The sequence below is a fragment of the Trachurus japonicus genome, chromosome 13 (assembly GCF_045865225.1).
Source record: "Trachurus japonicus isolate A0001 chromosome 13, Traja_1.0".
Taxonomy (NCBI): domain Eukaryota; kingdom Metazoa; phylum Chordata; class Actinopteri; order Carangiformes; family Carangidae; genus Trachurus; species Trachurus japonicus.
Window position 1 is genome coordinate 7,369,263 of NC_140919.1, and position 17,645 is coordinate 7,386,907.

At 40.5% G+C, this 17,645-nt stretch overlaps 1 protein-coding gene across 1 annotated transcript in view; it reads left to right on the forward strand.

The window, feature by feature from the left end:
* Positions 1 to 6,232: 6,232 nt before the first annotated feature.
* The window catches only part of brip1 (BRCA1 interacting helicase 1), a 61,742-nt gene continuing 50,329 nt past the window's right edge, over positions 6,233 to 17,645 (forward strand). Inside the window, exons 1-5 of the mRNA XM_085796614.1 lie at positions 6,233 to 6,341; positions 9,344 to 9,455; positions 14,716 to 14,958; positions 15,923 to 16,056; positions 16,186 to 16,344. Of these exons, the coding sequence (XP_085652740.1) occupies positions 6,249 to 6,341; positions 9,344 to 9,455; positions 14,716 to 14,958; positions 15,923 to 16,056; positions 16,186 to 16,344 (741 nt within the window). The 5' untranslated portion in view covers positions 6,233 to 6,248. The remainder of the gene's footprint in view (positions 6,342 to 9,343; positions 9,456 to 14,715; positions 14,959 to 15,922; positions 16,057 to 16,185; positions 16,345 to 17,645) is intronic.

The window sequence follows — 17,645 nt, forward strand, 5'->3', positions numbered from 1 at the left end:
TTGTGGCTCTAAACTATCCACAACAATATTGATGAATTCTGTCCAATAACCATCTTTAATCGTGTGTTTATGAGCTCATCATGATGTTTTCAGTATTGATTAGTGATATAGGCAACAGTCAGTATTGATCAGTGATCGGCAGTAACAGTCAGTTCTGATCAGTAACAGTCAGTATTGATCAGTAACAATATTTGTGACATCTTCTACCAATCCCTGGAGAAGGAGTGTCCCAGTGTTTTGAAAGACAGGTCTTACCCTACATAAAGGACAAAATCACAGAAACAACCTTTCCCTCATCTCTGGAAAAACAAAAGAACTGATTATTGACTCCAGAGATCAGGGGACAAGGATCACCCACCCATCCTCATCAACAGGGAATGTGTGAATTGAGTTTCATCCTTCAAGTTCCTAGGAACCCACATGTCAGACAACTGCTCATGGACACCCAACACCACCACTCTGCAGAAGAATGTCCAACAGCGTCTATTTTTTACTGAGAATGCTCCTTTCTCAGCGCGTACTGCCCTTCTACTACCGCTGCACCACAGGGAGCATCCTCACTGTGTGGTTCTTCAGCTGCACTACAGCAGGTGGTATCGAGACCTCAGAGAACCATCGGGCTGCAGCTCCCCAAAATGGAGGACGTCTACCGTACTCGCTGCCTCAGGAAAGCTAGATCCATCTGCAAAGACTCCACGCACCCATCCCAGGGGTCTTCAATGTTTTTCAGGCCAAGTACCCCCAAACTGATGGAGAGATAGAGCAGGGACCCCCTACTATAGTGGTTTATACTAAACTTGGCCTGGTGCCATGTATAAACGTACCTTGTTATTGTGCATTCAATACTAAGCTATTCACACATTTGAAAGGTACAGTGAGTAGGGCGGCTTTGCCTCTGCCATTTATAAACATGCCTTGTTAAATGCCAATATCAACAATGTTTGTCAATTGTAATGATAACCATACCAGTATTAAGATGGTTAAACAACATCTCGTTACCATTTATAACTGTGTTATTATGACAATGACAATAAACTAATGAATTGAACTGCATGCAAGCTATTGCAACTGACATTTTAATTTTAAACATACCTGTGCAAATGAAAAAATATTAAAGATTGTCTAATCAACCAAAAACATCACGACCCCCTTGCAGTACCTCTGCAGACCCCCTACCCCCTGTTGAAGACCTCTGCCATAGACATTTTAACTGCTTCCGTCCGGTAAACACTGAAAAAGCCCTCCGGGCGCAAACCACAAGATGGAGGGACAGTTTTACTCCAAATGACTTTAAATGCTCCACAGGGAAACCCTGCACAATGTGAATGTGATTTACAATAGTAACATCTGTAGTAAATGTGTACATTACTTTTTACATATTTATTATATATTAGTTCTTTACCTACTTTTCTATATGTCTTAAATCGCTCTTTGTATATTACTTTTATCTTTTTAAATTACTAGGGAGAGATGCGCCTACGTATTGTTGAGCTTTATTGCCCGATTGAATTGAATTAAATAAGTAATAATCAGTATTGATCAGTGATAGGCATTAACAGCTTCTGCTCTATTTCCAGTGCTTCGACTGACAACATCCACACAACAAGGCGGTCCAGACTTTACAGTTACAGCTCTGACTCAGTTACAGTAACATTACAATAACACAACAACAACAACACAACGACAAGTTGAAGGGCAGAGAACTTGGATAATAACAACGACAACAACGAGGAAAACATTTAAACTGTTCACCTTACCTTCACACGAGAAAATAAACTGCGACACAAATGTTGAGTCAAACATGAATCCTGAAAAACAGGAAGAGAAGGGCGGCCCTCGGTGTAAATGTTTGGACAAGGAGTTCCATTCCTTTTCCTGTTGCTACAACACTGCAACTCCTAATGTCTGACCAGGCTCATTGGAGCAACAGGCCCAACTTTAACTGCTCTTCTTCTCCTCTGCCCAACAAGTTACTGATCACTAATACTACTTACAATCATAAAAAAGCAATTTTTACATTTTCTACTGCTACGAAAGCAGAAACTGCACATCACATATAGAACTGATTTATTTTGGTTTTTATTTGATTCAGTAATATCACAAAGTATAAAACAACATGCAAGTTGATTATATTGACCGTCCATTCAACATCGTGTAAGATTCCAGATGTGAGAAGTATGGAAGAAAAGTGAGTAGCCTACTCAGTGGGTCTAGATTGTAAAATAGTTATATAAATACGAGGTGCTCTTCAAGGCATAGGAATCACTGTAGGAGAAGCACAAATGACTGGTGGGAGGCAGCCGAGGCACTCTGATGCGAGTGATTATAAAAATCCGGGGGACCCCGTCTCAATAAAGGATTTGACTGTTTTCCCACCATCCATTTGTGCTTCTCCTACAAGTTTCCAGCTGTGTTTAATGTTCTGTGTGTTCACCTGTGACCAGCTCACAAACAGCCTGTACAGTTGAACATGAACAGTGAATTAGTTAAACAGTGTTTTTCTCCTCCTCGGTGACGCTGGCGGCTCAGAGACATTTCGCTTCGTGATATTCAGCCTCGTCCTTCACCAGCAGCTGAGGACTCTCCACGTCCACGTAGTCCTGCAGAGACACAGACGTTTGTCAGTTAAACACAACAACTGAGCATCACAGAGCTTCAATGAGGCTTTGAGTCAGAATCATGGCTTCATCCTCAGACTCATGAAAGGCGACTAGCACCTGGACTCTTGAAGATGAGTTTAAATCCACCTGTGCTGGTCTCAATGAACTGGACTGAGGTTGCATATGGAGAAGAGCCAGAAAAGCTTGAAGCTGTTAAAAACAAACTGGTGCAACCTGGGAAATAATCTCCAGAGGTTTTACTTTATGTATATGAGGGGGAAATCAGCATTAAAAGTCTGTTTCAGTCTGGAACTAGATTTAATCTGTGTCTGGGAAACTGCTCCAACAACAGTCGACTGCATGTCGTGCGCACAAACATCCAAACACACAACCAGGAAGTCACATGATCATATTTACAGGTTGTACAGGTGGAATTTAAAAACTTAATTCAAAAAACCATTAGCTTCTGGTTCACCACAAAGACATAACTCTTATGAAGAATCAATAATGTAAAGCGGAGTGTCTCCAGGTGTTTCTCACCGCGTCGTTCTCCATGATGTTCTCCAGTATGGAGCTATTTCCCTGACATTAAAAGTTGGCATTGAAAACAGACTTTGGCATTGTAATAACAATTTTTGGCATTGAAAATAAAATTTGGCATTGTAATAAAAGTTGTATTGACTCTGAAACAAGTATTGGCATTAAAAATGTTGGAACACAGGCATAAAAAATACAATATATTTATTTGGATTTAAAAAAAAATATATTATCATGTAGTTTTCAATGTCAGTCTTAAGATTTTTCTTCATGTCCATCTTTTTCTGTGTGTTTTTTTACATTGCGTTTTTCCCCGGTTTTCAGTTTTAATTTTTTTTTTTCTGTTTCAATGTTCTTTTTTTTCAATGCCAAGTTACTGCCAGGGTTTTGGCGTGGAGGGGAGGGTCTGAGGGGAGGGGCTACGGACGCATGAAGAAGAAATCTGAAGACTGACATTGAAAACTACATGATAATATATTTTTAAAAAATCCAAATAAAGTATTGTATTTTTTATGCTTGTGTTCCAACACTTTTCAATGCCAATACTTGTTTCAGTGTCAATACAACTTTTATTACAATGCCACATTTTATTTTCAATGCCAAAATGTTTTATTACAATGCCAAATTCTGTTTTCAATGCCAACTTTTAATGTCAGGGAAATAGCTCCATACTCCAGCAGGTGGACGATGTCGCTGAAGGACGGCCTCAGTGTGTACGGCTCCAGCCAACAGTCACGCATGATGTGAAGCCTGTGGGGTTTAGTTCAGAACCAGCTGAGTGTCGTCATGGCAACAGACATGTATACTGTATGTATGTGAGAACACATCTGTAGAAGAGGTCACCTGGAACTGGACCCAAAAGACTCACTCGCATTTCACAGGATGTTTCACCGACTGATTATGATGATTATTGATTGATCAGTGTAAAGGCCGATCTCTGATATCACAGACTGTTGGTGGTTCGACTTTAACATGAAGTTTTAACTCAAGCACTGTTTTTAAACCAACGTTTTTTTTGTAAAACACTTTGAGCTGCTGTGATGTGTAAATAAAGTTTATTCATGTATTTATTCTCTCAGCACAACAGTGAGTGAAACACTGCAGAAATGTTGGATGAATCTAAATGGATGTTTCACTGATTGATTATGATGATTATTGATCGATCAGTGTAAAGGCCGATCTCTGATATCACAGACTGTTGGAGGTTTGACTTTAACATTAAGTTTTAGATTTATTCAACTCAAGCACTGTTTTTAAACCAAATGTTTTTTTATTGTAAAACAATTTGAGCTGCTGTGGTGTGTAAATAAAGTTTATTCATTTATTTATCATCTCAGCACAACAGTGAGTGAAACACTGCAGAAACATTTGATGAATCTTAATGTGAGTGATTCTTCAGTTTTTGTTGTGCCATATAGTGTATGACATATAATCAAATGCTACAGAGGTGCAACGTGGGTGACTAAACAAATAACAGTACCATACAAACAAGACTTTAAATAGGCAAACAGAGAGGAGACGAGAACAAAACAAGACAAAAAAATAAATAAATTGTATAATAATAGTGATTCTTCAGTTTAACTCACATCTCTGGTCGGCAGCCGTCAGGGTTGGTGTTTTTGTGGCAGATACAGATGTGGTAGATGACGGCCTCCGAGGTCTGCAGGTCTGGGTACGGTAATGTTCCTGAAAATATCCATTTCAAAATAACATACACCAGTTAGATTGATTTTCAACATTAAAGGGATAGTAGCATTTTTTTTAAAAGTGGGGTTGTATGATCTACAAATAGCCCCTAAGTACTTTAATTGCAGTAGAAGACTCTCTGCACTCCTCCCGTTAGCAACGCCAGCCCATAATAGCCCTGCCCAGAGATTTACAACATACATTGTTGTGAACAGACCCAAAGAAACAGCCTATTTTCGTGGCCTAAAAGAGGTTTTACGTGAAAAAAAATACACAGTTCCATTGTTCGCTATTATATAATTTTTTCCAGCCCTTCAAAGTGCAGGAAAAACACAGTTTTTATTTGGACCTAACCAACTCACGTATCCCTCCGCCCAGGGTTAGCGCCCGCCGATCAGCAGTTGGTTAGGTCCAAATAAAAACTGTGTTTTTCCTGCACTTTGAGGGGCTGGAAAAAATTATATTATATTATATATTATTAAATTATATATTATAAATCTCTGGGCAGGGCTATGGGCTGGCGTTGCTAACGGGAGGAGTGCAGAGAGTCTTCTACTGCAATTAAAGTACTTAGGGGCTATTAGTAGATCATACAACACCACTTTAAAAAAATGATACTATCCCTTTAAACTGTGAGGCGCTTTACAATATGAGTTTGGAGGCTCTTCATTATGTCATCAGAATTAACCCCAGTGACCTCAGAGTTAAAAAAAAAAAAAAAGAAAGAAAGAAAAAGAAAAAAAAACACAGTCTATGGGGGGTAGCCTACTACTAACCTGTGAAACACCGGAGTAGCCCTTTAAATCCAGGACGGGACCATGCGGATGTTTATTACTGCCGTCACTTCCGGTATGTTTTTTTTGTCAAAGTAAGAGCGTAAAAATGGTCATTTCCCACAACTACTGTGATATTACACCATATAAATGCTGCTTAGTGAAGATTGTGGTCACACGAATGATTTCATTGCAGAGAAAACACAACGACGTGTTTCACAGTCCGCCATATTGTACAGTTACAGTTTACAGGCTTTTATTTTGAAAGCGCGGTGACAGGAAGCCCCTGCCTCTTCCTGTTCACTGCCGGGATGTGATTTTTGAGAGCGGGAATGAAAAAAAAAAACATGGAGGAAGAAGGAAAGTGAACCAAATCACCAAAACAGAGGAGTTAGTGTTGAATAATGTAAGAAGCAACACGGGTAGTAACTTTCTGTCCAGTGAGTCCGACCGGTGTGAAAACAAGACAACAGGTAAAACATTTTTAACGGCTGTTTAACTGTTCGCTAACTGTAATAACGTGGCTAATGTTGTTGTGTTTGCTTTAACTTACGTAGCTTTAGGCTGTTTCCTCCTTGTTGTTTGTCTGGTTAAAGTCCTGTTGTGTTTGTGTGAAGCGGCGGTGCAGCAGAACCAGGTGTGACCGGGGACCATGGCCTCCTCCCGGGTGGACTACACCATCGGAGGGGTGAAGATCCAGTTCCCCTGTAAAGCCTACCCGTCCCAGCTGGCCATGATGAACTCTGTGAGTTTAATATTACAGCTTTTCTCAGTTTCTAAAACACTAAACCCTGTTGTCTCTGAACCCACTGATTGAATCACTCAGTCACTCTTTTGGCAAAACCATCAGCACTTTTCACCTGTTTAGACACAACTTATCAACACATTTACATCGTGATGCACCTGTGTTGCATAATGCTGAGCACAGGTGGCAAAAGTCAAACACAACTAAAGGCAAGGCATCTTTATTTATATAGCGCATTTCATACCAAGGCAACTCGATGTGCTTTACTTTACATAAAGACAAAACATTAAAAAAAGAAGCATAAGACAGAATAAAAACAAACAAAACACTAAAAACAGAGTTAAAAGCAAGAGCAAATAAAAGTAAAAGAAAAGAAAAGAGATAAAGTTTTAAGTTCTCAGCTATAAGCACGTGAAAAGAGAAATGTTTTTAACCTGGATTTAAAAGTGCTGACAGTTGGGGCTGATTTCAGTTCTGCTGGTAGTTTGTTCCACTTGTGAGCAGCGTAACAGCTAAATGCTGCTTCACCATGTCTGGTCTGAACTCTGAGCTCCACTATCTGACCTGAGTCAGTAGATCTCAGAGCTCTACTGGGTTTATACTCTACTAACATGTTGTTCATGTATCCTGGACCTAAACCATTCAGTGATTTGTAATTTAACCAGTAGCAGAACTTTAAAATCTATTCTGTAGCTGACTGGGAGCCAATGTAACCAACTAAAGCACAAGTTTCACCGGTTGAACACAACAACTCAAAATGGATCACACTTGTGTCCAATGATGTGAGGGCACATATATAAGCCAGTTCAGGATGAAGTCCTATGGCCTGACCCAGTACAGAGAAATGATGCTGTGGCTGAGTTGTGCACTTCTCATTTCTATATTTTTGTACTTTGTACATTTTTATGTAGGCTTACTGTATACAAGTGTTAAATGCACAAGATTTCTGTTTGTTTTTTTACTGTACAAGTACTACGTGTAAAATGCACAGGATTTCTGTTTTTTGTTTTTTTACTTGTCTTTTTTTTTTTTTTTTACAGTAGTACTATGTACAACTGCTAAATGCACAGGTTTTTTGTTTTGCAACATGCATTTATGGAGGGAGAGGAAGAGGAGAAGATGAGAGACGAGAGTGAAGGAAGAGAGGATGAGGGAGGGAAGGAGGGATGAACTGGGAAGAAAAAAGAAGGAAAGAAAAGGGGATGAAATGGACATGGGGAGGGAAGGAGGAGGGTGAAAGAAAGGGAAGGAGAGAAGTGCTACAGTGTAAATGCACATGTTTTTGTTTTGCAACATGCATTTAGCTACAGTGAACGATAAACATTTATTTCTACAGCTTCATGTGCTGAGCTTTGTGTTTTCTATTTTTCTATGTAGTGTTTAGTGACTGACTGCTCAGTAGTGTTTTTAATTTTGATTGACTCGGGGCACGATTTGACAAAAGAGTTCAGTTTTGGGCACCAGATTGAACTGTTTTGAGGTGAACGTTTGGTTTTGCAAGAAGAGTCTGAGGTTTTGTGAATGTAGCTTGAAAATTGGGGTTTGTGTTCACAGTTTAGAGAAAAGGAGAGCAGCTTTTGAGAAATGTGTCTTGGCAATCGAGAAAAACTGTAATTAAACTGTCACCTAACATACTGCTTTACCTAACCTGGGTCTGTTGTCCTTTATAGAATATTAGATTTAGTAATGTGATGATTATACATCTGCAAATCTAACAGAATTGTAACGTTAAGTGTAAAGTTGGGATATGTTTGGGTGTTACATTTAGTGCATAGCCTATAGTTAATATATAAATAGTTTGTTATTTTGTAGCCTGTATTTGTATGACATTTATATGACACATGAATCCGTTTTTTTAAATTTATTGAGGCCTGTCCTACATGAGTTCATTAAAGGGATAGTTCAACATTTAGTCAGATTCTCCTCTCAGCATAATCACTATATCATAGTTCATAGGTTCATTGCTTTTAATTATCGGTGCATGTTGTTTTGAGATTGGCGGGGCAGAGACGTGAGCTGCTCAGAGGTGAACGGTACAGGTCCCCTGTCCCTCATCAAACTCATCAAATACACAATCCAACAACTCCACAACGCTCTGGTGGACAAGTTGTGACCTGCACATTCACCACGTTAGGAAATAATCATGTTACATTATGAGACAGAGTTGTTTTAGAGGCAAATGCAGCCGGAACTACATTCCAGACACGGCTGCTAGGCGGAGGGATTAGAGGAGAAAGTAGTTCAGAGTATTTGCTTCATGTGTTGTAATGTTACATCATTATACATGATTTCATGCCAAAATGTTGGTCTATCCCTTTAACATACTCTATCGCACCTGTCTGAGCTTTGGTAGCACTTACATCAGTCTTGGTCTGTACTGGACTCAAGCTTTAAGATCAGATTAGAAAAACTTTATTGATCCCCAGAAGGGAAATTGAATAGTCGTAGTAGCCACAACAAACAACAAAACATGAACAGGTTGAGAAAAAGAGTCAGGGCTCCAGTCTGCCCCTAAATTGAGGCATTTTGCAGCTAATTTTTGAGACAGTCTTTTTTTAACACTGGCGAAATGTGAAAGGGGCGACTCAAAGACAGAACAGGCAGAACAATGTGTGTGAGGATCGTGAATGAAAAGGAAATGTGAATATTTACTTAGCAAGTTGATTCATGGTGTGCCTAAATTCTCTGCTTGCACTCCTCTAACATTTTAAGTTAAGGGGTCACTGTGCTCTGAGTGAAAAAAGGTAGTCTGTACAGTCCAAAGTATGAAAAATATAGAAATATAAAAAGGGCACTACTATTAACATTAACATTAACATTTATCTAACTTATTATCAAGTAGACAGGTGTTCAAACTTTGATTTAATTTAAAAAGCTCAGATTGCAGACTTCTGATCTGTAGTCATAAAAAATATTTCTTCTTGTATTTAGATTTCTCCCAGGTTTATGCTCCTATAGCTTTAGCTCAGCATCTTTTAAACTCCTGTTTGTCTTGTGTGCAGATCGTTCGAGGGCTGAACTACGGGCAGCACTGTTTGCTGGAGAGTCCTACAGGAAGTGGGAAGAGCTTGGCCTTGCTCTGCTCCGCTCTGGGCTGGCAGCAGGCTCAGCTGGGTGAGCCCGGTCTCCGCTTTCTTCATCAACATTTCCCTGTTTGAAGTTGCATTTTGATATTGCTACGACCAGCCATGTTAAAGACCAGCAGGATTAGGCTACTTTCTGTCTGCTTTCTATATACAGCGGGGAAAATAAGTATTGAACGTGGCAACATTTTAACATTCAGTAGAGCTATTGACATGAAATTTTCACCAGATGTCGGCAACAACCCAACTAATGCACACATACAACGACATACAAACATTTATGTCCATAAATTAAGTTATGTGTAACAAAGTGAAATGACACAGAGAATAAGTATTAAACACATGGAGAAAAGGAGGAGGTGCAAAAAGAAAAAGAAGGAAAGAGAAGAAAGCAGCTGGAGTCTGTCAGTATTTAGAAAGTCATCCTGTCCCCTATCAGAGCAAAGTAATATCAGCTAGTGCAGTGGCGTCAATTCAGCCAAAGCTAAGGTATGGCAAGTCACATGACTTAACTACAGTATCAATCAATATGCCTAGCAAATAATCATCACAAAAGTCTGCTATGTAGCTATCTGTGTGGTTAGGAAAATTTGAACTTTTTCAAATGCAGCCTCACTCACATCCCTAACGTAATATGGACACAAACACTTAACTACGTACTGTTGATCAATTAAGTCAAATGCGCCTTCAGCGGTATCATGTCGATAGAAAGGAGGGGGCACGTGCACCCACAGACTTGAGGGATAATTTCTTTTTTCTTACATTACTTATTATTTTACCATCTAGCTAGTATGATCAGTGATCATACTGAGTGAAATCTATTACAAATAATGGCACGTCCGCTTGATTTTCCGCTGGTTTGCTAGCAGTCCCTGGCCATGTGCATTTGTTTACAACGAAGCTGCCGAAAAATCAATACAGGGAGCGGTGAAATAAGTTTTTTGAAGTGCATCCACCTTATTGTTCCACATTGTTAGCCAAGATAATGTTTCTGAAATTCAGTTTACCAACTTTTCGGTCCCCAGCACTATAGCCATAGTGGCCAAAATAAGTGATTTGAGGGCATCCCCCAAAAGATTTTGCACGCAACCTTCACTGTGCCCCCTCCAATTTTTGGGTTGCATGACGCCCCTGTGCGCCTTTACGCATCCGTTTTCAGCACCATGGATAACAAGCGGCAGGGTTACAGAGCAGTAATAGCCTTTCTGACAAACGCAATTTCACTCATTCTGTTCACTTCATTCACTATGTAATTGCAACAATATCACGTGAACATACCAGGTAAACTTAAAACTGTTGAAGTGCAAATGCAAAGAGGAGAGGGAGGGAGGGAAAAGAAGAGAGTAAGAGAGAGAAATCATATTTCCCTTAAACAGATTTATAAGAGGTACATTGGACCCATCACCTGCCTTTTTTTTAATGAAAAATGATTCCAAAGTTCACTGCTTCCTTTTCATTTTACATCAATTAGCTCAGCAAAACAAATCGCGCTAATAACAATAATGAAACCAGCTCTGACCTGCGTCGTCTCGTCAGGAGGGGCTGGGAGATACCACATTTCAAGATATGGAGGGGGGATACAAGTGTTGGGAAAGATAATACCTAGAGAAATCGATTGTGTTGTTCTGATTTTCATTTGTAGTTAACTTATATGTATTAAATAATAGAATAATAAATACAAATTGACACAGATTAATTCCATAAATCTATTTAAAAAAAAACAAAAAAAAAAAAAAACATTTACATTTCCCCCTGGAGCCAAGGTGTGGCAGCTGCCATACCTTGCCATACCCAATTGACGCCCCTGAGCTAGTGATGGCCAGATGAAGCCTCATGAAGCATTGAAGCTTTTCATTAAAATTGGTTCACTCAAGCACAAAGCTTCTTGGGGCTTCATTTGCTCTACTAGGCCATCTACTGGCCAAAAACACACAAATGATACATCACAAACATCACAATGATATTAGTGGTCTGTAGATAGACGTATATTTTGAACTTTGTACTGGTTTAAATAGGTGATTTGTGTCCATAAAGAGACACAAGGGAAAGTGGGAATGAGGGTGAGGACAATAAGCTTGTGTGACAGATGTTGTTCAGGCCATAGACTGTCTATAAAAAGGGTTTTAGGCCTGCCCTGAGGGACTCGAACACGGATCCCCTGCACCGCAGGTAACGATGCTAACCGTTTCGCTAACCGCAACACGCTGTCTCCTCTCCTTACTGGTACCTCGAGTCCTGACTGTGACTATACCCGCGGATTTCCGTTGTGGGGCAGTGAATGTGCTTGTTGAACTTGTGGAATAATTTTTATTCAGAATATAGATAATACTCTTGAAACACGTGTTGCAATCGATGCAGAAATACCACAAGATGCAGGGGAACCTCCTCCTTCTATTTCGAATAGCGCACCAAATTGACCCTTCGCCAACTCCTCCCACCAACGGCTATTGTCCAATCCTACGTTAGCAACCGTAACTATAGGCCTGGCAAGCTTTCCGCAGTGAGTCATTACGTTTGCTTTTGTGGACACATTTTGAGACTAAAAACGAAAAACATTTGTTTGTAGAGAAGGATGTTGTTGTTGCTGCTGCTACTACGGCGGTGGCGGCGGCAGCAGCAACATAGAGATGTTCAGATACGAGCGGACTTTTTTTTTGACTTGAGCAAGTGTAAATATGGGGATAACCATATGTTCACATCCGAAATGACAGCTGGACTTTTACCGCGTTTACCTGGGCTTTTAGGGCTTTTACCTGGGCTTTTAGGCGAGGGATCCTCCAGGCAGGGACTGCTTTCACTGACTGATACAGCGGTGGGAGAAAACAAAACAGCAGCCAAAGCTGTATGTGGTTCACAATCGCCCCAAAACTTGCAGTTTGACAACGTTTCATGACCAGTGAGATGACGTAAGTCTTGGTGGGTTGATAGACGGTAAAATTACCAGCCCTTACTGCTGCTCTGTACATTGTCCAGTCGTGTCGTTGAACAGATGTTTTATCCTCCTGCGCGAGTCACTTCACTGAAAACTATGAATGATCTTTGTGACTTCTTCTCTCTATTATCTCAGAACAGTTTATCCAGAAATGTGCTGATATTTCCTTTGAAATCGATACCAAATACTGCCAGGAGCATGGCTGGGAGTGAAAGCTTGCCCGGCATAGCAACAGTAACCAAGGGGGCGGGGCTTACGCGAAGGGTCAATTGCGAACCACCTCCTGAACCAGTAGGCGGAGCAACGGGCCGGCGAGGCTTCGGACGTCATCTCCTACGTCATCGATACACGCTTCGATACGCGCTTCACAAAATACTTCCTGGATTACTTGACGCGCGCTTCGAAGCCTCGGCACGGCGAGACCCATCACTAAGATCAGCTGCTTTAGTCCAGACTGACGCCTATGAAAAGGTTTCTTGTCACACAAGAGGCGTCTCATGATGGGTGAAAGCAAAGAGCTTCTCCAGACCTTCAGAAACTGATGCTGCAGAACATCCTGATGCATCGGTTACAGACGTGTCTGAATGCACCGTTTTATCCGTTAGTGACGTTAATCGGGAACTGAAAAGAACATTTCACCATAAACTGGACACCACCAGGTGCTCGCAAGATTTCTGACAGAGTCAAAAGAAAACTAAGAGGAGTCGACTGACAGAGAGCTGTAGCTGTAGCAATTAGCAGGTACAGTTGTAAAAAAAAAAAAAACATTGAGTAATGCATTTAACTAGTGATGGTGAGATGAAGCTTCATGAAGCACTGAAGCTTTTCATCAAATTGGTTCACTCAAGGGCAAAGCTCCTTGGGGCTTCAGTTGCTCTACTAGGCCATCTACTGGCCAAAAAGAGCTAAACAGCAAAAAATATTACAATGATATTAGTGATCTGTATATTTTGAACTTTCTACTGGTTTAAATAGGTGATTTGTGTGTAAAGAGTCATAAGGGGAAGTGGGAATGGGGGTGAGGACAATGAATATGCTTGTGTAAATGTGGGTTGTTGAACTTGTGGAATCATTTTAATTAATTTTTATTCAGAATAGAGATGATGCTCTTGAAACACAAACCACTGTTGCAGTCGATGCATTGCAGGGGAACCTCCATTGCATTTCACTGTCCCTTCTATTTGGAATAGCACACCAAATCGTGAACCACTTCCTGAACCAGTAGGCGGAGCAACGGGCCGGCGAGGCTTCGGACGTCATCACATACACGCTTCGATACGCGCTTCGCAAAATACTTCCCGGATTATTCGACACGCGCTTCGAAGCCTCGACACGGCAAGACACATCATTACATTTGACCACCATGGCCTCTATACTGCTCGCCATGCAAGACTATTGACTGTTCAATACTTATTTTCCCCGCTGTATAATAATAGTTTAGTTTAATATTAGAAGAACATAAAACAGTGGTCAACCTGTACAAGTCTACTTTTTGTCCACACACAGAAAATTTAAAAGAATTGGGCAGGCAAATGAAAGTTGATGATGGCATTTGTATCAGTAAGATGTTATCACTTCACTTGCTTTGGTGCAGACAGGCTGATTTTTTTTTTTCCGGGCAAATTCAACTTCAATTCAATTCAATTCAAGCTGTATTTTCCTAACATTTTAGATCTAAAAGAAGGAATCTTTCCACAGACAGCGTCAGATGGCGACTCAAACATGCACCCAGAAGTTTATTTACTTCAAGCAAGTCAAGAGTTGATATTCCTGTGTTTATGACACAAACGGGAGCTTCCAACTGCACCTGAACACACCGAGCGTCAACCTGGGTCTCGCGCGAGACTTTGAATTAGATCTAGTTTTACAAACTACAAAAAAAAATAAATCCATCTGATGCTGTCTGTGGCTTTGAGGGATGGAAACAGCCTAAGCAGCAGAACTTCAATCCACTCCCATTCATCGCTGCCGTGGCGACGCGGGGACAGACACAACTACCACAAAACAGGAGCAATTAAACTGAAAATCTTCAGATTCATTCTTTTAGACCTAAAATGTTAGAAAAATACAGCCCCGAATTGAATTTGCCCAGAATTGTCCTTTAAAACCTGCCTCACTCACTCTCTTGGAGACTTCACTGTCGACGTGTCTTCTGTGCTCCATGTTGACCCGTAGCTCATTTTGTCTGGCACTTTGCTAAACGGAAGCCTACTGAATCCAAAAAAGGAGCTTGGATTTTGCATTTGGTTCAGAAAAGTTTTTGATTGCATTCACACCCAAGGAGTTTGGTGGTTTGTATCACACCAAGGAAAAAGTCTCAGTGTCTCTGTCTCATCTGTGTTTCTTTATGTGACGACAGCTAAACTGCAAGAAGGAGGGAGCGTGGAGGACAAGAGCCAGTCAGATAAATACTCTGAGGACTGTAAGAAGCCGTCCGTCCCTGTCGCCTGTCGGTGTGTGTGTCACAGTAAACACAGCAAGGCCTCGGCTTCAGCCTCGTCTTCAGCAGCTGCAGGTGAACCAGCTGTTATTGACCTCACAGAGTCGCCGCGTCAAGAGACGACACAGCAGCCGCCTCCTCCTCCTCCAGCACCGGAACAACGTGAGTAAACACATCCATCACAGAGGTTTGTCCTCAGTCTGCTTGTGTTTGTGTCGCAGTTGGATACAAGATAGATACTGATGCAAACAGCCATACTGTGTTAATTTGTTATGGTAGGTTGATGGAGAAGTGTTAGAGACACTCATAGTCTGCCATGTACAGGTTGTGTATAGCTATTAAATGTAACTGTGTAACACTGTTGTCTCCTCCCGCTAAATACTTGTACGTATTTACAGGTTAGTTTATTAGTAAGATAATGTACCAGAGACAGGTTAGCAGGAGCTTTTTTTTCGAAAAAGAAAAAAACAAAAAAAAAAAATCTGTCCTCACCACCACATGTTCCCAGATCCTCTAAAGGCAACACAAATCGAAAAGAAAGTAATGCAATATCTAAAACATGCAACAAAAAAATAAAATGAAGAGAAAATATTGTAATAAAAGGAATAAAACAAGGTAAAAATAATGAATAGAATAATAGTAATAAAAAAAACAACAAAAGAAACAGCAATGGTCAAAATTACCAGTGTATGCAATATATACTCTACTAGACCCAGTTTGTTGTCGAATTTAGTCAGAAAAGGCATCCAAACCTTGGTGAATTTGTCCTCATTACGTCTCAGAGTGAATCTGATCTTCTCCAACGTAATATGAAACATAATGTCCCTGATCCACCTGACATGGGATGGAGGTTTTGAGCTTTTCCACTTAAATAGTATTTGGCAGCGAGCAAGAAAGGTAGTAAAGACCACAACATTGTACATGTTTAATGGCCAGTCATAGTCTCCAGGTCTTACACCAAATACAGCTATCAAAGGATGTGGATCATATTTTGCATTTTTTTAATTATCTGTGGCATTGTGTTTTAATTAAATGAAAACATCAACACTAACCAGCATCGAGCCACACTTACACACTCCATTTCTGTTAACTGTAAATGATCCAAGTGTTTTTCTTTTTTATTTAGTGCCACTGAAAGAGGAGTCTCAGCCCCGGAGACAGTCGATAGCTTCTCGTCTGTCGGAGAAGTTCCAGTCGTCCGTCAACAAGGACGACGACTTCCAGCCAGACAGGAAACGCATCCGCGGGGCCGAGCACAAGGTCAGAGACGCCGAATTTACTGTGTATTGACTTCTGGGTGGTCGGTGATGGTTCCAATACAGACATGTTGAGTTGATGTAGAGTTTATTTGTTTGTTGAAGTGAAGTTTGTGTTTGTGTTAATGCTCAGGCTCAGGGTCGGAAACGTCAGCGTCTGGACAAGGGAGTGATTTTCATCGATGATGATGATGATAATGATGATGTGGAGCTGGAGAATGAGCCTCCAGGTCAACGTGCAGCCACGGAGACGAATGACACAGCAGCTGATTCGTTCTCATCTTCATGCTGTGTGAGTACGTTACACAGGGAGATACCAAGTTACACACTGACACGCCTCGGATGTGATGTAGTTTTACTGAATATCACTTGAATACGGGCAGTTCAGAATATCGCTTTAGAAATAATCATTATATTAACATCTTTAATTCAAAATATTTTTAGCTTTTTCACAGGAGCCACATTTCAACTCAGGTGTATCTAGATTTGTTCATGATGTTATGTGTAAACAGGGGACTGTAATGGAGCAGAGTCCAATCCAGTCCAACTTTATTTGTTGAGCACTTTAAAGCATTCACCACAGTGGACCACAGTGCTGCACAGAATAATAAATAAAAGACATAACAGCTCACATAAGGCAATACAATTACATATAAAACACAAATAATATGAATTAAAAGACATACAACATGGGTAAAAATAATAGCTGTACAGTAAAATAAGATAAAATCAAATCAAACAGTCACCTTCTTACTAGGGGTCAAAGGTCAAGGAGAAGAAGAAGAGGGTTTTAAGAAGAAATGTAAAAACATGCAGTCATCATTCATGTTAATAATTACCTCTGTGCTTTTCCTGTAAGGACTTGTCAAAATGCACCTGCAGATACACAGACTGATAACAATTAACAACTAAATATCTACAACTTTGTCGATCACTATGGTTTTTATAATGACAGCAGTAGACTTACAGTCACCATACACTATGACCACTAGGTGGCAGTGTGCTCCACTGAATTGACCACAGCTGAGGCTCAAGTTTAAAACATGTAGTTAATCTGTGTGTTTACATACAGGGTTTCCCGCAGCGCTTTCCTGTTAAGGCGGCCGCCTTAACAACAAAGAGCTACCGCCTAAACTAACATCTTAAAAAAAAAGAAAATTGTAGCGATATTCGCCGCCGCCCCCCCCCCGTCGGACGAGTGGCCGCATCCTCTCACACACATACACACCACAGAGAAGCGCGCACGCATAACAGCAGCGCGTGTTGAAAGCGAAACTTTAATACGGCACGGCGCGGTGCGTCCTCCCCCGTCGATCGATCCCCCCCCCCGTCAACAGTTCTCCGCGCTACGACAGGTCAGACACCACCTTAACTAACAAATTTTCTGGGGGAAACACTGACATACGTGAGTTTGTTTTAAGAGAAGATAAAGTGTTTAAATACAAACAGTGTATTACACTATGTCACATTAAGAAAGTAATTTTTCATAGCAATTTAATTTGATGTGGATTGTTGTGATGTTTTTATTCATGTCTTTGTACATGAAATCAAATGATTAGCAAGTCATTCAAAGAGGTTTTTTGTTTTGTGTTT